Source organism: Mustela nivalis (genome assembly GCF_964662115.1).
Source record: "Mustela nivalis genome assembly, chromosome: 9".
Taxonomy (NCBI): Eukaryota; Metazoa; Chordata; class Mammalia; order Carnivora; family Mustelidae; genus Mustela; species Mustela nivalis.
In genome coordinates, this window is record NC_139028.1 from 46,472,378 (window position 1) to 46,492,453 (window position 20,076).

The 20,076-nt window shown below is 41.6% G+C and overlaps 1 protein-coding gene across 2 annotated transcripts in view; it reads right to left on the reverse strand.

The window, feature by feature from the left end:
• FAT3 (FAT atypical cadherin 3) overlaps nt 1-20,076 on the reverse strand; it is a 652,787-nt gene that overhangs the window by 493,286 nt on the left and 139,425 nt on the right. For both annotated transcript variants that reach the window (XM_082683341.1, XM_082683340.1), the window contains exon 2: nt 13,240-16,548. In XM_082683341.1, coding sequence (XP_082539467.1) covers nt 13,240-16,531 — 3,292 coding nt within the window. In that variant the 5' untranslated portion in view covers nt 16,532-16,548. The remainder of the gene's footprint in view (nt 1-13,239; nt 16,549-20,076) is intronic.

The following is a 20,076-nucleotide window of genomic DNA, read 5'->3' on the forward strand; positions in this document are numbered from 1 at the left end:
ATTTGTTATACTGAATACATTTACTTAGTCTTATATGTTCATTATGTTACATAATGTATTATACAATGTATATTAAAATAAATGATCCTATACTGCAGATATTCCACTAAAGCTCCTAGCAACAAAGACACATGAGAAAATGGGATGCCCAGAGCAGGTGGGGGTGGCATTTTTCTGGGAAGGCCCAAACATGCGGCCCTCAGCAGCATCATACAGTCAGGAAAAGAGCAAGGGCTGTGGAGTAAGGCGACGTGAGCTGAAGCCTTGGCTCTGTTACTTACTAGCTCTGTGCAATTGGACAAGTCATTTAACCTCTCTAAACTTCAGTTCCCACACCCATAAATCTGGGATAATAACAGCACCTGCCTCATAAGTTCAACGCGAGGACGGAGTGAGTTCAAGTACGGGAAACAGCGCGCAGAGCAAATAACAGAAGGCGGTCTGTCCTTAAGTGTGGGAAGATAGTGGGGACGGTGCTGGTGAGGAGGAATGGGAAGGGAGTATTACTCCGTGACAAGGAGCGAAGATGGGGAAGTCAGTTCTGCAGACAAAACTCTCAGAAAACCCCCACCTCTAGCTCCTCTTCAACCTCCCTCTGCATTTCCAGCCCATGAATTCATGCACACGCATTCGAGAAAACGGCACTCAGATGTCCCAGGCTCACAAGAAAGGCAAGGTACTAAAAAGACGTTTTGCTGGCATCAATCGAAGACTACAAAGTGCGGGCACTTTCCCCTTGTACTTCTAAGCGGTGCAAGGGCCAGAGAAACAGGAATCCTAATGGCTTGACAAATCAGAGCCTTTGGGAAATGTGTCATTTTATGTAGCTGAGTTTTCTAAGGAGTCGAGCGTCAGCCCAGGGAGGCATCGCAGTTTGAGGGGTGGAGTTTTGCTTTGTTTAGCTTTTGATGAAAAAAATCTTTCCCCAATACATTTTACTTCTCTACCCAGATCCAGTGTGTGTGGTGCCAAGGCACGCTCAGCCCACCCCCTCCACAACCCTCAGGCCTCAATTTGTTCCCCAGCTTCAGACAGGAATGCCCGCTGCTACAACAGAAAAACGAGCCCCCCACACACCACCCACCCCTTCCCCACAGAGCACGGTCGGGTAAGAGAGACTGTGCCAATAAAATCCTGGATCCCTCAGTTGCCCAGGCACACCAAGCACAACCCAGAAGAGGGAGTTAAACACCCCCCCCCCACCACAACGAAGCTCATCAATAAGAGGTCAAAAATGGGCAAGAAACAACAGAAGGACGCTCACCCTCCCCTCCAACCCCGAGATGCAGCGCTCCTATGTGGCCTCCCTGGAGACACACAGGGAGACTGAGAAACATGCTGGGTTTTGTTGTAAAGCTGTAACCAATTTAATAATGTACCAATTTATATTTGGTCTCCCTTCCTTCAGGCTGGCTTCCTCCCCACTGCCCGCCCCCCAACTCTGCATTCCCCTGGGATCGCACCCTTAATAAAACATTAGCCTGCAGTGTAACTTTTGCCCCAGGGTCTGTTTTCTAGGGAACCTAACTCTCTACATTGATTGGGGCTCTCCTATAATGATCAGCTATTACACCGCGAAGTAATGAAGCGATGGGCTCCCTCTGGGTTCCAGCCCTTAAGGAGACACTTAGGGCTGCTTATCCAGAGAATGTCTGAAGTGTCGTGATGAAGAAGTCAGACTCTGGTGCTGGCCTGCCTTCTTTAAATCCCATCTCTCCCAGGGCTCTGAAACCTTGGACAGTCATTTAAATTCTAGCTTTTGTTTCCGCATCCATAATATGTGGGTAGTCAGGGTATCCACCTCCTGGAATACTTGTGAGAAGTAAATGACTGAATACTGATTTAGTGCCTGGGATATGACAAACACACGATGTGGGTTAGCTACTTGTTCCTCTTGCTGTCCAATCGCATAAAGGGTAGCAAAGTGACTTCTCACTGTTGTTATAAGCCTTTCTACAACAATATCTCTGCTATGTGATTTCTAAAATACTGTAGGATAGGTGTTGGGAAGTCTAGCTAATTAGAATTATGTGCAAAGTAAATAAGGTCTGGGCAAAAAAAAACAAGAGTTCAGGTATGTCAGAGCAAATTCTTTTTAAAGTCTATTTACACGGCCCCCAACAACAGTGTTTGCTTCCATCCAAGTTCTTGAAGGTGTCCTACCAAATTATGAAGTTCTCAATTAGCAAGGTATTATTATATACATTTTGCAGTCATGCTGTGTGACCGTGGGATACAGAATTTTGACTTAGCGTGAACACCCTTGACAGCCTACACTATCCTACTTCAGAAACACAAGATCTTAGTGACCCATAAACATAGTTCTCACACATTCCAATCCTGATCATTTGTCCTCTGGGCTAAAACTACAGTCAGAGAGGACTGCAGTTCTTGCAACTAGAACAATGTTTTATGAAATTGTTATCCCAAACTGAATCACTGTGTTTGCCTTTTCAAGCTCATTCAGTTTAGCCACGTGGTAAACATTCCTTTAGAAGTGTCCTCAAGGGGTGAGAAAGACATAGATAAATTCTACCCAGGTCTGGGGAGAGATGTGTGACCTCCATGAGGACAGGTGTGACCTTTCAGGAAAAGACTTGAACTTTATTCTCCATCCCCATGACTTTGTTCAGGATCTTGGAGCCTCACACTAATTCAAGTCTGATATATGATATCCCACGGATGGAATTCCCTATCAAAGCTGAACTCCAGTCAATGTGTATTTTTTTTTAAAGACTTTATATTTATTTGACAGAGAGATCACAAGTAGGCAGAGCAGCAGGCAGAGAGAGAGGAGGAAGCAGGCTCCCTGCTGAACAGAGAGCTCAATGTGGGGCTTGATCCCAGGACCCTGAGATCATGACCTGAGCTGAAGACAGAGGCTTAACCCACTGAGACACCCAGGTGCCCCAAGTAAATGTGTATTTTTAATAATTACAGGGCTTTATCAGGTTCCGGCCAATGAAATCATAAACATCCTACCAACGCCAGCAGCCCATGAGCAGGGAAATCACTGGGAGATGCGCTACTGATATATTCATTAAGACAGTCATAAATTAGATTATCTATAATAAATTTTAATAATAATGTGGACACGATGGTTCAGCGAAATCCCTCAAGATTTAGGGGAAATCCCCAAGTCATGCTTTTAGGGTACAGATAATGAGTCTAAATGAAAGAACTCCAACAGTTATTAGGACAGCCCTCAAAGGCTCTTTATATCTGTTTCCAGATCTTGGTGTATCTTACTGCCGAATTCCCAAATGGGTGTTATAAAGAGAGTGGGCCCAAGGAACAATGCAATTCTCTCACCAGCCAGCTGCTCCAAAAAGGCAGTGAGCCCAAGATGATAAACATCTTGACCTTGCATATTTCTTACTCTTCAAGTGCTGCTTTGGCTAGAGATCTTCCAGAACACCTCCTTGAGATACTTGGACTTACCAAGGCCTGATCCATTCACATGCAGCCTAGATCTTGTATCTTTTGCACTGTCTGTCTGCTAGTTCAATAATAATGGAGAAGGATAATAACCTTAAACCTGGTGCAGGTGTCTCTGATACCAGTCCTCAAATCAAGGACTAGTTTTTGAGGCCTGGTCTGGCTCAGTCACTAACAACCAACCCCCCCCCCCCGCCCCCGCCCGGACCTTGAAGACTTATTTCTCTCTGAAAAAATGTTCATTTACTAGCAAAGCTTGGCAGATGCCGATCTAACATGAAGCTATCGGACTCCAAGCTTCCAAGCCCCAGAGAGGAACCTAGCAATGCTTACATGTTTATACTTTTTTATACCTTGTTTGTTTGTTTTGCAAAAGTAATATATCTAACCACAATAACTTAAAACTCTTTTCTCTTTCCCCTCCAACTTCTCCTCTATTACATTTGCATCATCAGGCATAGGGCAGAATTGAGTTAGGGATACATTTAGTTTGCATTCTGTGGCATACATTTACATGGTTCTCTATCAATACCAGTTGAGACAAATTGTTGTTAGACGCATCCCAGTGCAGGAATGGCTTCCAAAGACACTCCAACTACCTACTGGACTGAGAGACCCAACACTGTAGCATGGACATGAAAGACTAGAACTTATATCATTATATGAGCATATCCTGTGGTGGTCAGAATGATGATGACAGTTACTGACAGAGGAGGGGTTTGGGGCGGGGGCAAGCTCAAATATACAGAGCCAGACGTTAGCTTGTGGAAAATTTCCCGGTCATTAGATATGTACAGTTGTAACTGAAAGACTTGGTTCTTGCCTCTGGAGTTAAAAATGAAAGTTCTCTCCTGAAATGTAGCATACAAGTTAAAAACACACCACAATCTTTTTCCTTTGTTGATTAGACTCCCCAAAATGGAAATTACTGGACTCTTTTTGCTTACAGAGCACCGACACTTAAATGTATTAGCAGCAAAGTTGTTTGTTAGAGCTCACAGGAAAAAGAAACTCAATAGAGATTTTTTTAAAAAATTTGACACCAGTGTAGAATACTTACATAATATTACCAATAACAAGCCACTACCATGGAGTAACATGTCTAAACCCTCGTCTAAACCCTCACCAATAACAAACAAATTTCAATCAAACAGCACTGGGAGAAAACGAAATAATCTTTCTGTACTTTCTATAGAAACAATTGCAAAATTGTTATCCCGTGAAGAGGCAATCAAACCAAAAATGCAACCAAAAATATGTAGGCGAAAAAAAGCATTAGAGAGGTAGGTCAGGAATTTAATCAACAGAATATATTATTTTTCTGAGTTTTGTGGTATTTGCGGTTGTTTGTTGACTTTTAAACTTAAGTGTTGCTGTGATTTCCTTCCTCGGTTCAAACAAATACAGTAATTTTGTAGTCGTACATTTTTATGCTTTTTCTCAAAGCAGGCACCCCAGATGATACAAGGTATGCACTTCAAGCCTCACAGAACTTGGACCTGTTTCCGGGGTTAGACATTCCTTGACAATTAGGTCTGGCTTATATATCATCATCAACTCACTTTAATGCTCTGGTTATCTCTCATACTGTCTTGTCTCCAATTGGAATTTGTAAAAATCATCCCGCAATGCCAAAGGGTGATGCTGAGGCCACAATAAACATGATGAATGGCGAGCACAAGGCACTCACTTACTTTATGTCACTTACGCATCACACTGTTTGTAATTACATGCTCTTCTGTCTCACTGCTAGCCCTTGACTTAATCATGTGTGCATCCTTTTTAGTGCAAAGTGCCCTGCCTACAGGGAATCGTGAACTGCAAATGTGGGAATGAGGGAAGAAAGAGATGATAAGGAAAAGGGAAGAAGGGAAATGGAAGGAGAAGAGGCAGTCTTTTTAGGAAGCAAGTGGAGAAAAAGCTATGAAAACTGTTTAAGTTCTATTTTATAGATCTTGGGGGTAAACCACATGATGTTTTCACCAGAATATCTGTGTGTGTGTGTGTGTGTGTGTGTGTGTGAGACTTCAATTTTCAGCTTAATTCCTTCAACTTTTATTCACTTTTTGACTCAAGACATTTCATATTCAGTATGTTGTTTTAGTTCAGTATTATTCTCACCATCATACTGCTTTTTAAAAGTAACTAAAATATTAACTATATTATGCAAATGAAAATATGAATTTAATCACAAAGACTGGCCCTAGAGGAGACACTAAATCCTCCAACATCCAAAGAGAAAATTGGAGACTCCTATTATATTCAGTAGTTCGTATACTGGTGCCCAGAATTTCATATAAATTGAATTGAATCCTACACACAACTCTTTGTAGATTCTGTTTGTCGATAAGACATGCTTTCATAAGAACCAGCAAGCTAAAAATACAGACTAGAGCCCATTTTCATTTTCATTTCATTTTCTTTTCAGTGAAACATTGTGAATGTAGTGGCATCACATAAATATTTATCAAACCCTATAATTCTTCAAATATAATGATAAATGACAGTATCCTTCAATGTGCACACAGAACACCTACAGAATACATTTTTTTAGAAGACTGAAATGAGATGCAATCTATCCAAAGGAGAACTGCTAAGAGAAGAAGTAATCATTTGATAGTCTTTGTAAACTCTCCTTACTGGACCTCTGAGGCTTTCCTCTCTGTTAACTGAAGAAATAAAAACAATTTAGTATCACACAGCACTGAGCACTCTGACAAGAAGGGCCAGGTAAGTCACTCAAAACTTCCCTTATTGATATAAAAGGAAGATGGATTTCAGAGAAAAGAACCACACAAATTTTCAGGTGGTTGGCTTGTCACACTATTTGTACTTCCTCTTCATGGTTGTCATTATTTTTATCATTTACTAGTTGCATGGGGATAATAGCAGCTCAAACTTGGTACACAACACAGACATAATTACTGAGTTGGACCAACAATCCTCTATTAAAACCTAAACTGCCTTCAGCCAACAGTTAAGAAAAGGTCAAGAAGAAGGCACCTGCTGAAAAGAGTCATAAAAGCATGCTGTTCATTATTTTTCAGAAGCTTCTAATCCTCGCTCCCACCTGGCTTACAGGATAACTACTAAATTCATCTGAATGTTGTGCAGTGTTCAGGGCTCCTCTGGGAGACATTATTTTCCTCTTAAATAACTATGATACAAAGTCTGGAGCTAAGGTTAAAAATCCAGAGCCAAGAAAAGTTTCTGCTGTCATTGGATCGTAACTTCATTCTTCTGGTCCCGAGTGGAAATTTTAAGGGCAAGCTTGGGCCAAAATTCAATGAGTCTCCTTTGACTTAGATGGGCGGTGGTGAAAATATTGCCTTGAAAACAGAATGAGGATGGAGACTTCCTTTTAGTCTGGAATTGTCAGAAATTGTACCAAAACTGCCAAATAACATCTGTCTTACTCCTCAGCCTGTCAAAGAGGAGTTAAAAGATAAGTTTGGGGAAAAGAAGCTGGAAAGATTAACAACCATCCGTAAGATAAAATAGGATTTCTGGCCTCTCTGAATATAAGAAAAAGGAAGCTTGTATATTATTATATTATGTAAGATACATGCTACTGTGGGAATCACTCACCCCTTTAAATACCTGGGCTAGCACTAACAGCTTCTGCAATAACAGAAAGCTCCTCATTTTCCCCACAACACAGATTTTCCTGTTCCTAGTTTTCATTTACCAACCCCCCTTGATTCTCTGACGATTAGAGTCTTCAGATAAAAGAATATTAGACTGAGCACTGGTGCTAGCAAACAACTCTTCAGTTGAACTAACTTAAATAAAAGCTACTCAGTTAGAGGACTATATTCTTTTCCTTGGCCACTAGCTGAAGTGTGTCCCTCTCCCTGTCGAAGATCAAGGTACAGCATCACAACATTAGAAAACCTGAAATCTTAATACCACACCATCCATCCAAATCCCTCTTCTTCCCACGTCTGGTGGGAGAGGGTCTTCAGGAAAGCAAAAATTATCTTCTTGTTGTAAACAACACATGGAAATATAAACGAGATAGGGACACAAAATCCCCTAGTTTCACTTTCTTTTTTCTCGCAAAATGAAAGCAATAGATAATTATGACCTCTCTACTCTTCTTCCTGGCCTTCAGTGGAATATGCCAATACACAGGGCAGCACTGCAGAAATTGGAGTTAATAGGATTTTCTGAAAAACATCAGCCTTTGAAATATTTTTAAACTTAAAAATATGTTTTTTAAAATACCTACATAAAAAAATATTTTATCAGGCAGCATCCTGACAGAGAAAAGAAGGCACAATCCCAACCGAGTCATTGAGAAGCATGTAATAAACAGACTATTTACGAAGGCATAGGCAGGGTTTAGAGTAAATAATGCAGCATTACAGGGTTGAAAACAGTGGGGAGCTGTTTCTACCCCTAAGAGGGTACAGCCAAGCCACAGTAACCAGTATGGAAAGAATCAAAGGGATAAATACCCTGACCTAATTCTCTTCTCTATATTCCCAGAGGCAGGACTGACAGATATCAGGGAACAAAGGAGCCCACAAGCCAAGGAACTCAGGCACCTGGACATAAAGCAGAAAGAATGGTGGGAAATGGATCTGGAGAGGTCAAAGGGAGAGAGCTAGTACAGATACTGAACAACAACATAAAGGTATATTCATTTGTTGTTAGAATATATGTTCACTGAAAATAACAATTCGCTTTACAGTGTTTAGTGTGAGATGTTCCTTTTGGGGGTCTGCGCGAACCCAAATGTACTTTAGGTCTCCTAACCTTCTCCCAATTGTACCAAAATATTTAAAAATAAAGAAAGCACCCATGCTTAGAGGAATACCCGCTGCAGATTCAATGTATAGAAAGGTAAATTTAAATGTACATGTCTTGTGTATGTGAGCTCTGTCTCTTAAGACACCAGATGTGTGAAAAAAGGACACAACTATGCCCACCTCATATGATGCCAGAATAAGACAAAGAAATTGGCACACAGATAGCACTGGGTGAATGGTAAGCACTCTCACCATCGTCGCCAGCAATGCCACCTGCTGCTGCCTTCTGACTTCTCGGGCAGTCAGGGAAACTTCTGTACCTGTAGCTCTCTGAGTCCTCAGTGCCTGGCCCTGGCCCTATGCATAGGGAGCACACAAGCAACATTACATGATGAGACAGTGGTTAGAAACATTTGGAATAAAGAGAGCATTCTAGGCTCACATATGTTGGAAAAATGCCGGCTGCAGCTTCAATTTAAAGAAAGGTAAATATAAATGTATGCTCTGGCAGGCTGTGTGAGTATGCAGTAACTCTTCATTCCTCGCCATTCCTCTATAAGATAAATATTCTGTGCCCCACCTCAGTGTTGAACATGGACCCATGGCCCACTCAGTTAATGGAATGTGGGCTTCATCTGAGCAGGGGTTTTAAGAGGTACCACAGACTTCCATCAGCCCTCCTGAGCTTCTCACCTCTCCCCTGAGAACAGGAGCATGTCCCAAACAGAGGGTACTCCTTCAGCCCAGATCCTGGAATTGGTAGGCCTGTGAGGCAGGCTACAGTTCAACCTACAGTCGCATCTTTAACTGTTCTCCCAGACTTGGGAACAAGGAGAAAAACTGTTTCCATAAGCCACTGAAATGTTGTGGTTGTTTGTTATGCAGAAATATTACATGTGCTCAAGAAAGTTACTACGGCACGCTTGGGTGGCAAAGGCGGAGAGCTCACATGAGATCTGGAGTCTACTGTGCTCAGCTCCACTCCCAGCTCTGAGGACTCCCAGAAGCTGACCCTGATTGAACAAGCCTCATGAAACCCCACCTTCTGGATTCCTGTAACAATTAGAAACATCACCCACCAAGCACCTAGCACAGTGCCTGGCACCTAACAGATATCTGGTGAATGAAAGAAATGATAGAAGTAGCAGTAATAAGGGACAGCCAAAATAGCTTCCCATGCATGTGCTGAACTAGAAGCTGTTTATCCCAATTAAAATATTTTTTAACTTCAAATAAATAAAACAATAAAATCACTGCTCAAGTTTGCAGCTTAGAAAGGAATCTAACAGAAAAATCACAGTTTTAAAAAATACAACGCACTCTTTCTAAACCTTCTAAAACTTCTGAGTAGTCAAGAATATGAATTCCTGTTGTGTCAGACAACAAGAATGCATTCTTTGTGAAGGAAAAATGATTAAATTGCATCTTCCAGACTAGTAATTTAAATTGTGATCAAATCCACTGTAGCTGGGGGCCTCCCACTTAATCCATTTACTGTGAACATCATTAAACATTTATTAAATACCAGTGCATGGTTAAAAAAAAAAAATTCAAAGGTAAGGCTTTGTTCACTGAGCAGCCCCCCACCAAAAAAAAATCAGGAGCATAAAACTACTAAATGGATCAACTACTCCCAGTATATGCAGTTTTACAAAACACAAGCACGGCAATTACCAAACCACAGAAATAGATTTTTGATCCATTGGGAATGCATTCAGAAAGCGATCACCACTAATGAATAATAGAAGATTTATTTGGATTGTAAAACTTGACTAGAAAAGAAATTTATCTAAAATACGAGCTCAATTTCCTGCCTTTCAAAAGAAGAAGCAAAAGGGCTTTACAGAAAAGATCTAATCTGGGAGACATTCTCTAAGGAGCCCAAGTAAGATTCAGGCTGGTGTTTCTGAGCCATGTATAGAAAAGGAATGCTGGGAGGGCTTAAATGAAGATCCCCTGGGGCTGCTACCCCACACCTAGTGATACGGAATCTTTGGGGGAAGGGCCAAGGAATGTGCATCTGTTAACAAACTCTCTCAGATTCATGTGCACTCCTAAATTTGAGAACAACTAGATAATGAAAGCCATTAAATAGCCTTTGGCAGCTGACTTAAAGGTTCTTGAAAGACCAAAAAACAAAAACAAAAACAAACAAAAAAGAAAACACCCAAACAAGTTTAGTCCATTCTATGCCAAAGGACCAAATGAAGACAACAGAGTCTGGACTTGAGATTCAGTAACAGCCGTGGGGCTAAACAGCCATTCCTTCTGCCAGCAGGTCAAGCCATGCTTTTTAGCACTTGGAGGCAAAGAGCTGATGGATGCCTCCACAGTAATGCAAACCCAACAGCACCACGGTAATGCCTTCTCCTGTTGGACACACGTTTGCCAAAGCTCTCCTCAACCCCAGCATCTTGCCAGCACAAGTCTTGGCAATCATTCTTCGTCAGTTTCCTGGGCTTGCAAATTAACATATGCAGAAGGTGAGAAAGGAGGAAGTAAGATGGTTCAGGATATTATTACACAGAAATTCTAAATTCATAAACAATATCAATATCCAGTTCTATAATATACTTAGAGAAAAACAGTTTTGCTTCCTAAGAGAAGGTAAAAATGATATGTGAAGGGGGTAAAAAAAAAATTGCTACTATAGTTTTAAAATTAAAAATCCTCTGGAGAAGTAAAGCAGAACTTGTAGTGAATGCAAAGAAAAGGGCACCCAGTTAAAATGAAGAAACAGGTGGGTTCTAGATACATCTATGTCCTCCAGATATGACCTCACCTAACTCACTTAGCTATTAACCTAAAAGACTTAATGTTTTTTGAGTAAGCATCTTAAGTCACAAAGCAATGTCCAAATGTAAGTGGTGTTATTACGATCCATGGCAAAATTTATTTTATACAGTCCAGAATATACTAGAATAAAGTCAGAGCAATGAGGGGTTTTGTTTGCTTGTTTGTTTTGTTTTAACAGAGACGAAGGACAACAAACTCTTGGCATCAAGAATTGTGAGGTAAGCTATACCATCAGATGAAACTATACACACATTTTCTGAAATCACACCCAAGCTGAGAACAATCACATGGAACAAATAAGGGAAAGCTACGCCACTTTCACCAGCGTGCGTACTCCTGCTCTTCCCTGCACCAAGCTACACCAGCATGAAACTTGCAAACAAAACCAACTCCATGTGGCTGAAGCAGTCCTGCATGTAACAGTGGCTAATGATTCCACCTGACACCTTCCTGTTTGGCCTACCTTACCCATCCCCATCTGAGTCCTGAGGAGAAGCTTCTTTCACTAGAGAGCCACAGACAATGAGACAAGGAGGAAAAGGGAAGGGTGACTAATGGCCAGTGCCATCAGTCAATGAACCCAGGGCTATAAGGACTTTGAATAGTTTAACACTTACTGCTTGAGAGATTTTGAATCAACACCAAATTCAAGTGTATCTGAAAACATGAGGAAGCCCATATGTGTCTTTAGGCACAAGACAGCACCCTATACAGCAGTTAACTTAGAGCTGAGCTTGAAGGCTCCAAGTTATCAGTCTTCTCTGCGTATCAGTTCACAACTTGATGATTATTATTTCTACCTCATGGGGCAGTTGGGATCATTAAAGAAGACCCTATTATAAAATCCTTCACATAGTGTTGTGCCCACCTTAAGGACTCCATGAGGTCATTAGTGGTAACAAAGTAGTAGCACAGAGTAGACACTCAGTAAACATACTCCCCTTCTCATTCTGTATTTCAATGATGAAAATATACTCCAGTCGAATGAAAAATGATACACAATAAAATACAGTGTGTAAATAAATCAGAACTTAATTTCCTTGACATTTATCTTTTCCTTCATTATAGCTATGGAGACCAATTTTACCATTTACACTGGCGATAATTAGAGACCGTGTATATAAAAATTACAGTTTAAATTTGTGATGATACATAGAGTTTTGTAACTTCTATCCAGTAGTTAATACAATTTCTCAAGTCCTTTTTCCACCACTATAACAACACCCCCCACGACCTGTTTTAATCATCATCATCATTACTGGGAACTAAGCACTCTGTGAGTGTTGCAGAAAATGAGTTAATATATATAAGTGTACCTTCAAAACTGTGAACAGCTAATATTACCATTTATTTGAGAACAGAGAAGACATTGGCCAGTCTTGAGATGACTACAACCCATAGAAAACACACAGTGCTAATCAAGGAACACACACACACACACATGCACATGTCCAGGTACATGTCCATTTAAAGAAAAATAACAACAATAACAAGAACAGAAAAGTGTGTGTGTGTGTGTGTGTATCTGTATCTATAATGAAAAGTAAATAAAAAGGTGGGAGACAATGAAAATATTGGGGCAATTTTCCCCCATATTTTAAAATGTTTCTATAAAACAATTCTTACAAATAATGTCTGAAAATCCATTTCTTCTGAGTACAATCCACAACATGCCCCCTCCAGCCTCTCATGAAAACATTTGTAGAAACACACTGCCATATGTTAATTAAGTATCTCTAGTGCAAATCCCTGTCATTCAAAGGCCAGATGTGCCCTGTGAAACATCAAAGGCCAGGCAATGCTGCAAAACCACTTCAGCAAAGCTGTACTAGAAAGGGAAAGATCCGTGTAGAAGACCCATTCGAAAATCCACTTCACACTTATAATTTAAAGCCAATTCAAATGTAATTTACTTTATCAGGGCCCTTAATTTCGTGAAGGTCAGAAGTGCAATCAACAGAGGTGAAAATTGCCTATGCTTATCAAAAGATAACCTGGGAATAGTGCTGAACAAGAAAAACAAAAAGCAAGAAAAAGGACTCCTATTGAAAACCACCGTTAGAACCACTGTACAAAACATGCCTCTCATAAACCAATGCATTCTGACAGAAAGCTTTCACTTGAGTCATTCTCTGTACCAAATGCAAACTCACTTGTCGTTCTTTTTCAGTGGGAGAAGATTCCTTTTCTTCTCCAGTGTCATAGTTCGTGAAACGGGAAACGACACTTCGGCACAAACTAGTAAACTTACCACTCTCGTCATCTATATTGAACCTTCCGAGACCACTGCCGTCCCTGATGGAGTACTGGATCTCTCCATCCCTCCCAGAGTCGTCATCTTGGGCTGCCACCTGCAGCACACTTGTTCCGATGCGTGAGTTTTCTTTTACAGATCCAACGACAGCAAAGTCTGGGAAGTAGGGAGTGTGGAGGTTCTCATTGACATCCACCACCTCCACCTCAACAAAGGAAACAGAAGACAGAGAGACCGGTCGCCCTTTGTCTTTGGCCCGAACCGTGAGGTTATAGAATTGTTGCTTTTCATAGTCCAGCTCTTTGCTCAAGCGAATGGCACCACTTGCTTTATCTATTTCAAATCTCCCGTTATAGTCATTGACCAAAGAATAGCGCACTTGACCCCCTAGCCCAAGATCCGGATCATGGGTCTCCAGCCAAGCAATGACAGTGCCAACGGGGAGATCTTCCAGAACCTTCACGCTATAGCTACTAGGAATGAAAGCCGGGGAACAGTCATTGACATCATCCAAAAAAACCTTAAGGGTGACAACGGAAAACAGCTGCTGGCCACTTTCTGCCTTGTCTCGAGCTTCTATTTTTAAAGAGTAGTTTGCTTTAGATTCCCGGTCCAGCTGGTCGGCTACATAGACAATTCCAGTTGAGCTGTTGATAGCAAACTGCTGGGTATCTGTCAAGACTGAGTAAGTTACTTCCCCATTAGAGCCCAAGTCTTTGTCTCTGGCTTCCACTTGAATTATCTCAGTTCCAATACTTGAACTTTCAAGAATGTTAACTGAGTAACTGTCTTGGAGAAAAATTGGACTGTTGTCATTCGCATCCTCCACATTGATGGTCAGCAACCTCCATGAAGATTTTTGTGGATTGCCTAAGTCATAGATGGTGATATTAAGGAGATAGAGGTCTGTGTGCTCTCGGTCCATTGGCAGAAGGACTTTAAGTTGCCCAGTCTCCATGTCAATATTAAAGCAACTGTCCGTGTTCCCATCAGATATCGTAAACAGCACCTTTCCATTGAAGCCAGCGTCGGCGTCATAGGCTTTAATCTTCAGGATGTCGGCACCAACAGGCAGATTCTCCTTCACAGCCACATCAGAAGGAAATGACTTGTCAAAATGGGGTCCTTGCCTATTAACTGAATAAAAGTCAAGAAATCCGTCTTCCAGGTTCAGTTTCCCATTTGCCTTTGCCTTAATGAGCAGTTTCTCTGCCAGCTTTTGAGCCACACGAGTTTCTCTGCAACTAAAGCTCTTTGAAGACACCTTCCCATGTAGGACTGAAATGTTAACAGACATGGGGTCCGCAAAATGCTCTCCATCGGTTGCTGTAATCCTGAGGGCAAAATTACCATTTTTGATGCCAGAACTCATCAGCGACTTTTTAAGCTGTAAAACCCCAGAGTCTGGGTTTAAATAAAAGAAACCAAGTTCATTTCCAGAGATGATTTTGTACTTTACAAGTTCAAGTTCATCAATATCAATTGCTGAGACAGCTGTGATGTGACCCCCGACTGGAAAGTCATAGGAAATAACTCCCTGACAAGCCACTTTCTCAAAGAGAGGGCTGTTGTCATTGACATTTCCTATTCGAATAGTCACATTTACTTCACTTTCATGGCGGTATGGCGAACCCCAGTCAGAGGCTCTTACGATGAACCTGTAAGTTTCCGGGGAGGATTCAAAATCCAATTCTTCAGTTGTGCTAATAACACCGGTAAACTGGTTAATGGCAAATGGTAACAAATTCAGACTGGCAATACTATAGGTGATGTACCCATTTTCTCCTTTATCCTTGTCAGAAGCTGAAACCATCAGCACACTTGTGCCCACTGGTACGCTTTCATTCACAAAAGCATCGTACAGCACCTGCTGAAATTCTGGGGTGTGGTCATTCGCATCTTCTATGCCAACGGTGACTTGTGCTTTTAAATCTCCTTCCTTGTTTGTCACTCCCAGTTTATAAACCTCCTTCTTAACAGTATTCAGTGGCTGTGCTGTGACAATCAGACCTGACCGGGAATTAATTTTGAAATACTGTGCATCCTCACCAGGAGATAATTTGTATTCCACATCGAGCGGTTCGGGACTTAATTTTACGATAGCAACCACGACACCAGGAGGGGAGAATTCACTAATGCTCACATCGTATGTTTCTTTTTCAAATCTAACTGGGACAGTGTCTCTTTGGGGATTGGCAATGTGGATGATCTTCGCTGCTGAAAATTTCTGGGGGGACCCCTTATCTTTTGCTTGAAGAGTGAGGTTGTAGCCATAAGGAAAACTCCCCCAGTCGACCTTCTTTCTCTCCTTAATCTTGTACTCATTCATCCACCTGCCTTCCTTAGCCAGGAAGAACTGATCTAAAGGATCCCCAGCCACAATGGAAACAGACTCAATTTCTCCATTGGCCCCCTCATCTAGGTCATCAACTGTCACCACCGCGTATGTCGGCTCTTTGTCCAGTGAGAAAGGAACATGAGTGACCACATGGAGAGTTGGGGCGTGTTCATTTACACGTTCAATGTGAACATAAAGCTTCGCAGTACTGCTCACTCCGTTGTTTCCGTAGAGTTTCATCCCCCGGTCCACAGCCAAAATCTCCAGATCGTACCTATTCTTTTCATCATAATTTAACCGCCCACTTAAAGAGATGACACCACTTGTGGGGTGGACTGAAAAGAGATCAACTTTGTTTTTAAAGTAGTAGTAGAATTCTCCATTGGAGCCTATATCGGCGTCTGTGGCAGTCACCTGGGCAACACTAGTCCTTAAAGGGGTGCTTTCTGCTATTGTAACAGAGTATGTTGTGGGTGAAAACAAGGGTCGCAGGTCATTCATATCTAAAACCTGTATGTTCACTTTGGTCCATGCTTCCAGATCCTCTCCTCTGACAGAACCTTTGACTATCAATAAATAATTGTCCTGAATCTCCCGATTCAATATGGCCGAATTGCCACCTTTAGTTCTTATTCTGAGGAAACAGAAGTCTGCAATGATGACTTCCTCCGCTTTGAAGAAGCCTTCCTCATCTCCAGATACAATTCTGTATTTGACATCCCAGGACAGATCTATTAAGGTGATGCCCATCCTACCCTGGCTGTGGACGTAGGTCCTTGCGGCCGAGTTCTCACACACGGTAGCATTGTACACAGGGTGAGTGAAGTGGAAGCCCAGGGGCCCGGTCCCTGGCAGCCCCTGGGACACTGTGGCCAGAAGCTTGAGAAGCAGGAGGATGAGGCAAGAAGGGGGAGGCCTTGTACCCACACAGTATCCCATAGTTATATCCATCGCATCATACCTCCATCCTGGAAGGGGGGAGAAAGAGAGAGAAAAATAAATTAATCTTCGGGAAAGTGGGAGAAGATGTAGGAACTCGCTGCGATGAAATGGTGCTTTTCAAAAACTTCATTATAAAGTCTTCTTACCAAATGTCAGTGTGAAAAAGAAAAAATTAGAGACCTCATCATACTAGATGGCAAGGAGTTCAAAATCACTAGGGTTTAACTTTACATGATTTGAGCTTTTTAAATCATACTTTTATAGTGCTGCTGGAATTGTTCATTGGTATAAGATTCCTTCCATTATGAAGGTCAGTTTAGAGATATCCCTAGAAGCCTTAAAAAAATGCATCTGCCTTTCACTTAAAATTATCTTCTATCTTCTAGGCAATTACCCAGTGGAAGTAACTAGATAAGCATACATTTAATGTACAGATTAAAAGACAAAAGAACTGAAAAGAAACTAGATGTCTACCAATCAAGAATCAAATAATTTTCAGTGCATTCATAAAATGAAATACTATGCAGCCACTAAAAATAATGATTTTTCAAATGTACATTTTCAAATGTGGTAAGATATAATGCGGAGTGCAAAAAAGATCATAAAACAGTATAGGTGGTTATAATTGTATTAGTATTTAAACATTTCAATGCACAACTGCAATTTTACATTTTAAAAGGATTAACTGTGTTGTGGAATCTGGAGGACTATTTGTTTTTCTGATATTTTTCCAAGTAACACTATTCACCAATGGTTATATGATTACCTTTATAACTATGAACTTTTAAAGAAATTCTTACCAGGCATCATTGTCATTTTTTGTTGTGCTGACTTTAAAACTGACCAGGATTTATACAGAATCCAATATCATGAGGCTAAGAATTCAGGCCCCCTAGAAACACATACGACATGATTTAATTCTGTTGAAGTAATCACCATCTATCATTAATAAATGATAAATTTATAGCATCTCCACATGGTTATCTCCTTTCTGGTTTTAAACTAGTTCCAATTTATCAGCTATCAGCTGAACAATCATGTTAAGTTTAAAGATTTTCTTTTTATTTATTTGACAGAGAGAAATCACAAGTAGATGGAGAGGCAGGCAGAGAGAGAGAGAGAGGGAAGCAGGCCCCCGCTGAGCAGAGAGCCCGATGCGGGACTCGATTCCAGGACCCCAAGATCATGACCTGAGCCGAAGGCAGCGGCTTAACCCACTGAGGCACCCAGGCATCCTCATGTTAAGTTTAACATCTTAAAATATTATCAGTTGTAGGGTGCCTGGGTGGCTCAGTGGGTTAAAGCCTCTGCCTTCGGCTCAGGTCATGATCTCGGGGTCCTAGGATCAAGCCCCACATTGGGCTCTCTGCTGAGCAGAGAGCCTGCCCTCTGCTTCCTCTTCGTCTCTCTCTCTCTCTGCCTGCGTCTCTGCCTACTTGTGATCTCTGTCTGTCAAATAAAGCAAATAAAATCTTTTAAAAAATATTATCAATTGTTTTTGTACTTTATAAAACACTTTCATAGCCAGGGTTGGCAAGGCACATGTTATACCCTTTTTGTAGATGAGACTAGACAATGTCATTCTCCTAGTGGTAGAGTCAAGATTAGAACCCAAGCCCTCAGGCCACCTGCAAAGCTTTCTCATTTCGTTTTTCCAACTCTGCTTTACAGAAGACTCTAAAGCCAATTTCTGGGCATGTGTTTGCCTGGTTCCAACCGAAGATGAAATACGCCTTGTTGGTATCATCTGTTGAAGCAACTCGGGAAACGGGAGTAGTAAGTTTAAAGACTACAGTTTAATATAGGGATATCATAAACAGAATAGATAGTACAAATGAATAGTGGAAAGATGAGATAACTTTTTTAAAAGGAAAGAAGTTAATTTCACATGTAATTGCTTTGGTTGCCCGTCCTTAGGCAGCGGCCCACATGCTAAGTGTGCGAAGAAGTAAGTCTGCTTCGTAGGCTCAAATATCCTCCCCCAAAGAATGGAGGGCCCCATGGGACCAGTGCGTTTAGAGCTGGCTTTTTGTGGAGCACACTCGGCTAACACATGGGCGTGACATGGCCCTCTTTAGGGACAACAGATACAAACCAGCAGAAGCTTTATTAATACCGCATACAACTCAGTAGACTCTTACTTCATTATCTGAGAACGTTCCAAAGTAGAGGAGAGATTTTTAGGTTCCCACTCTGAATGGAATGGAATGAAACAACGCTCTTACAGGGAATGACCAGAGGCCATGGATAGTCTCTCAGTGGAGAAAACAGGATACTCCCAGCATCTCCAAAGAAATACAAATTCAGATTCTGCCTCATTTCCCATTGGCTCTTCTATGCCAAAGGCACAGCCTACAAGCGTGATTTTGCTGATACTTTGACCACAGAGTCCAGACTCTGAGAAAACCTTTTTTTTTTCCTTAAAAGATTTATTTATTAGGATGCCTGGGTGGCTCAGTTGGTTAAGCAGCTGCCTTCGGCTCAGATCATGATCCCAGTGTCCTGGGATCGAGTCCCGCATCGGGCTTCTTGCTCAGCGGGAAGCCTGCTTCTCCCTCTGTCTCTGCCTGCCATTCTGTCTGCCTGTGCTCGCTCTCTCTCCCTCTCTCTCTCTCTGACAAATAAATAAAATCTTAAAAAAAAAAAAAAGATTTATTTATTTATTTATTTATTTATTTATTTGCTTGTCAGAGAGTGAGAGAGAGAGCCTGACAGGGGGAGCGGCAGGCAGAGGGAGAAGCAGACTCCCCGCTGAGCAAGGAGTCCTGTGCCAGGCTCCATCCCAGTACCCTAAGATCATGACCTGACCCAAAGGCAGACACTTAACCAACTGAGCCACTCAGGTATCCCCTCTCTGGTCATCAAGGAAGAAAACAACCCTGATAATTCATCTCAGATGAACCTTTCTTAATCTATCTTGCACCCCATCTTCACCCCTGACTGAAGAGAGGAGCTGCATCTGTGCTTCAATCCATGACCAGCATCACCCGGCACACTCAAGACTCACAGGACATCAAGGTACCGATGGAACTGGGGGCCCAGAGGCCTTTCACATGCTCTGTTTCCAAACCCCAGAAAGTACACACATCTCACTTCTGGAAACAGACTCAAGAAATTACATGAACTCACAGAAGCCTTAAAGATCATCAGGTTTGATTTCCTGGGTTTACAGATAAGGACACCAAGACCCATAAGAATAAAGAGACTCACTAAGGCCAGGTCTCAGGACTGCCAGGTTCAGAGCTGATACTACATGGAAACACGGCATGAATTAGTTTCTCTTTGAGTTATGTAACAATTTGAGGGTTGTGGTTTATCATGGCTTTGCAGGGATCTTCGTCTCTTGACACTTTGTTAATCTCCCTGGTGCTACTCCTACCTCTAAGTAGTTAATTGTAAGTAAACATTTAAGAGCCCTGGGGGACAGTTACTTCTAAAAACCCTTCCGGTGAATCCTTCATAACGCAGAATGCTGTCATAATATGAAACAACAAAACAAAACAAAATAAAATCATTCGATTTAACCCTTCAAAAGTTGGAACCTTTGCATACTG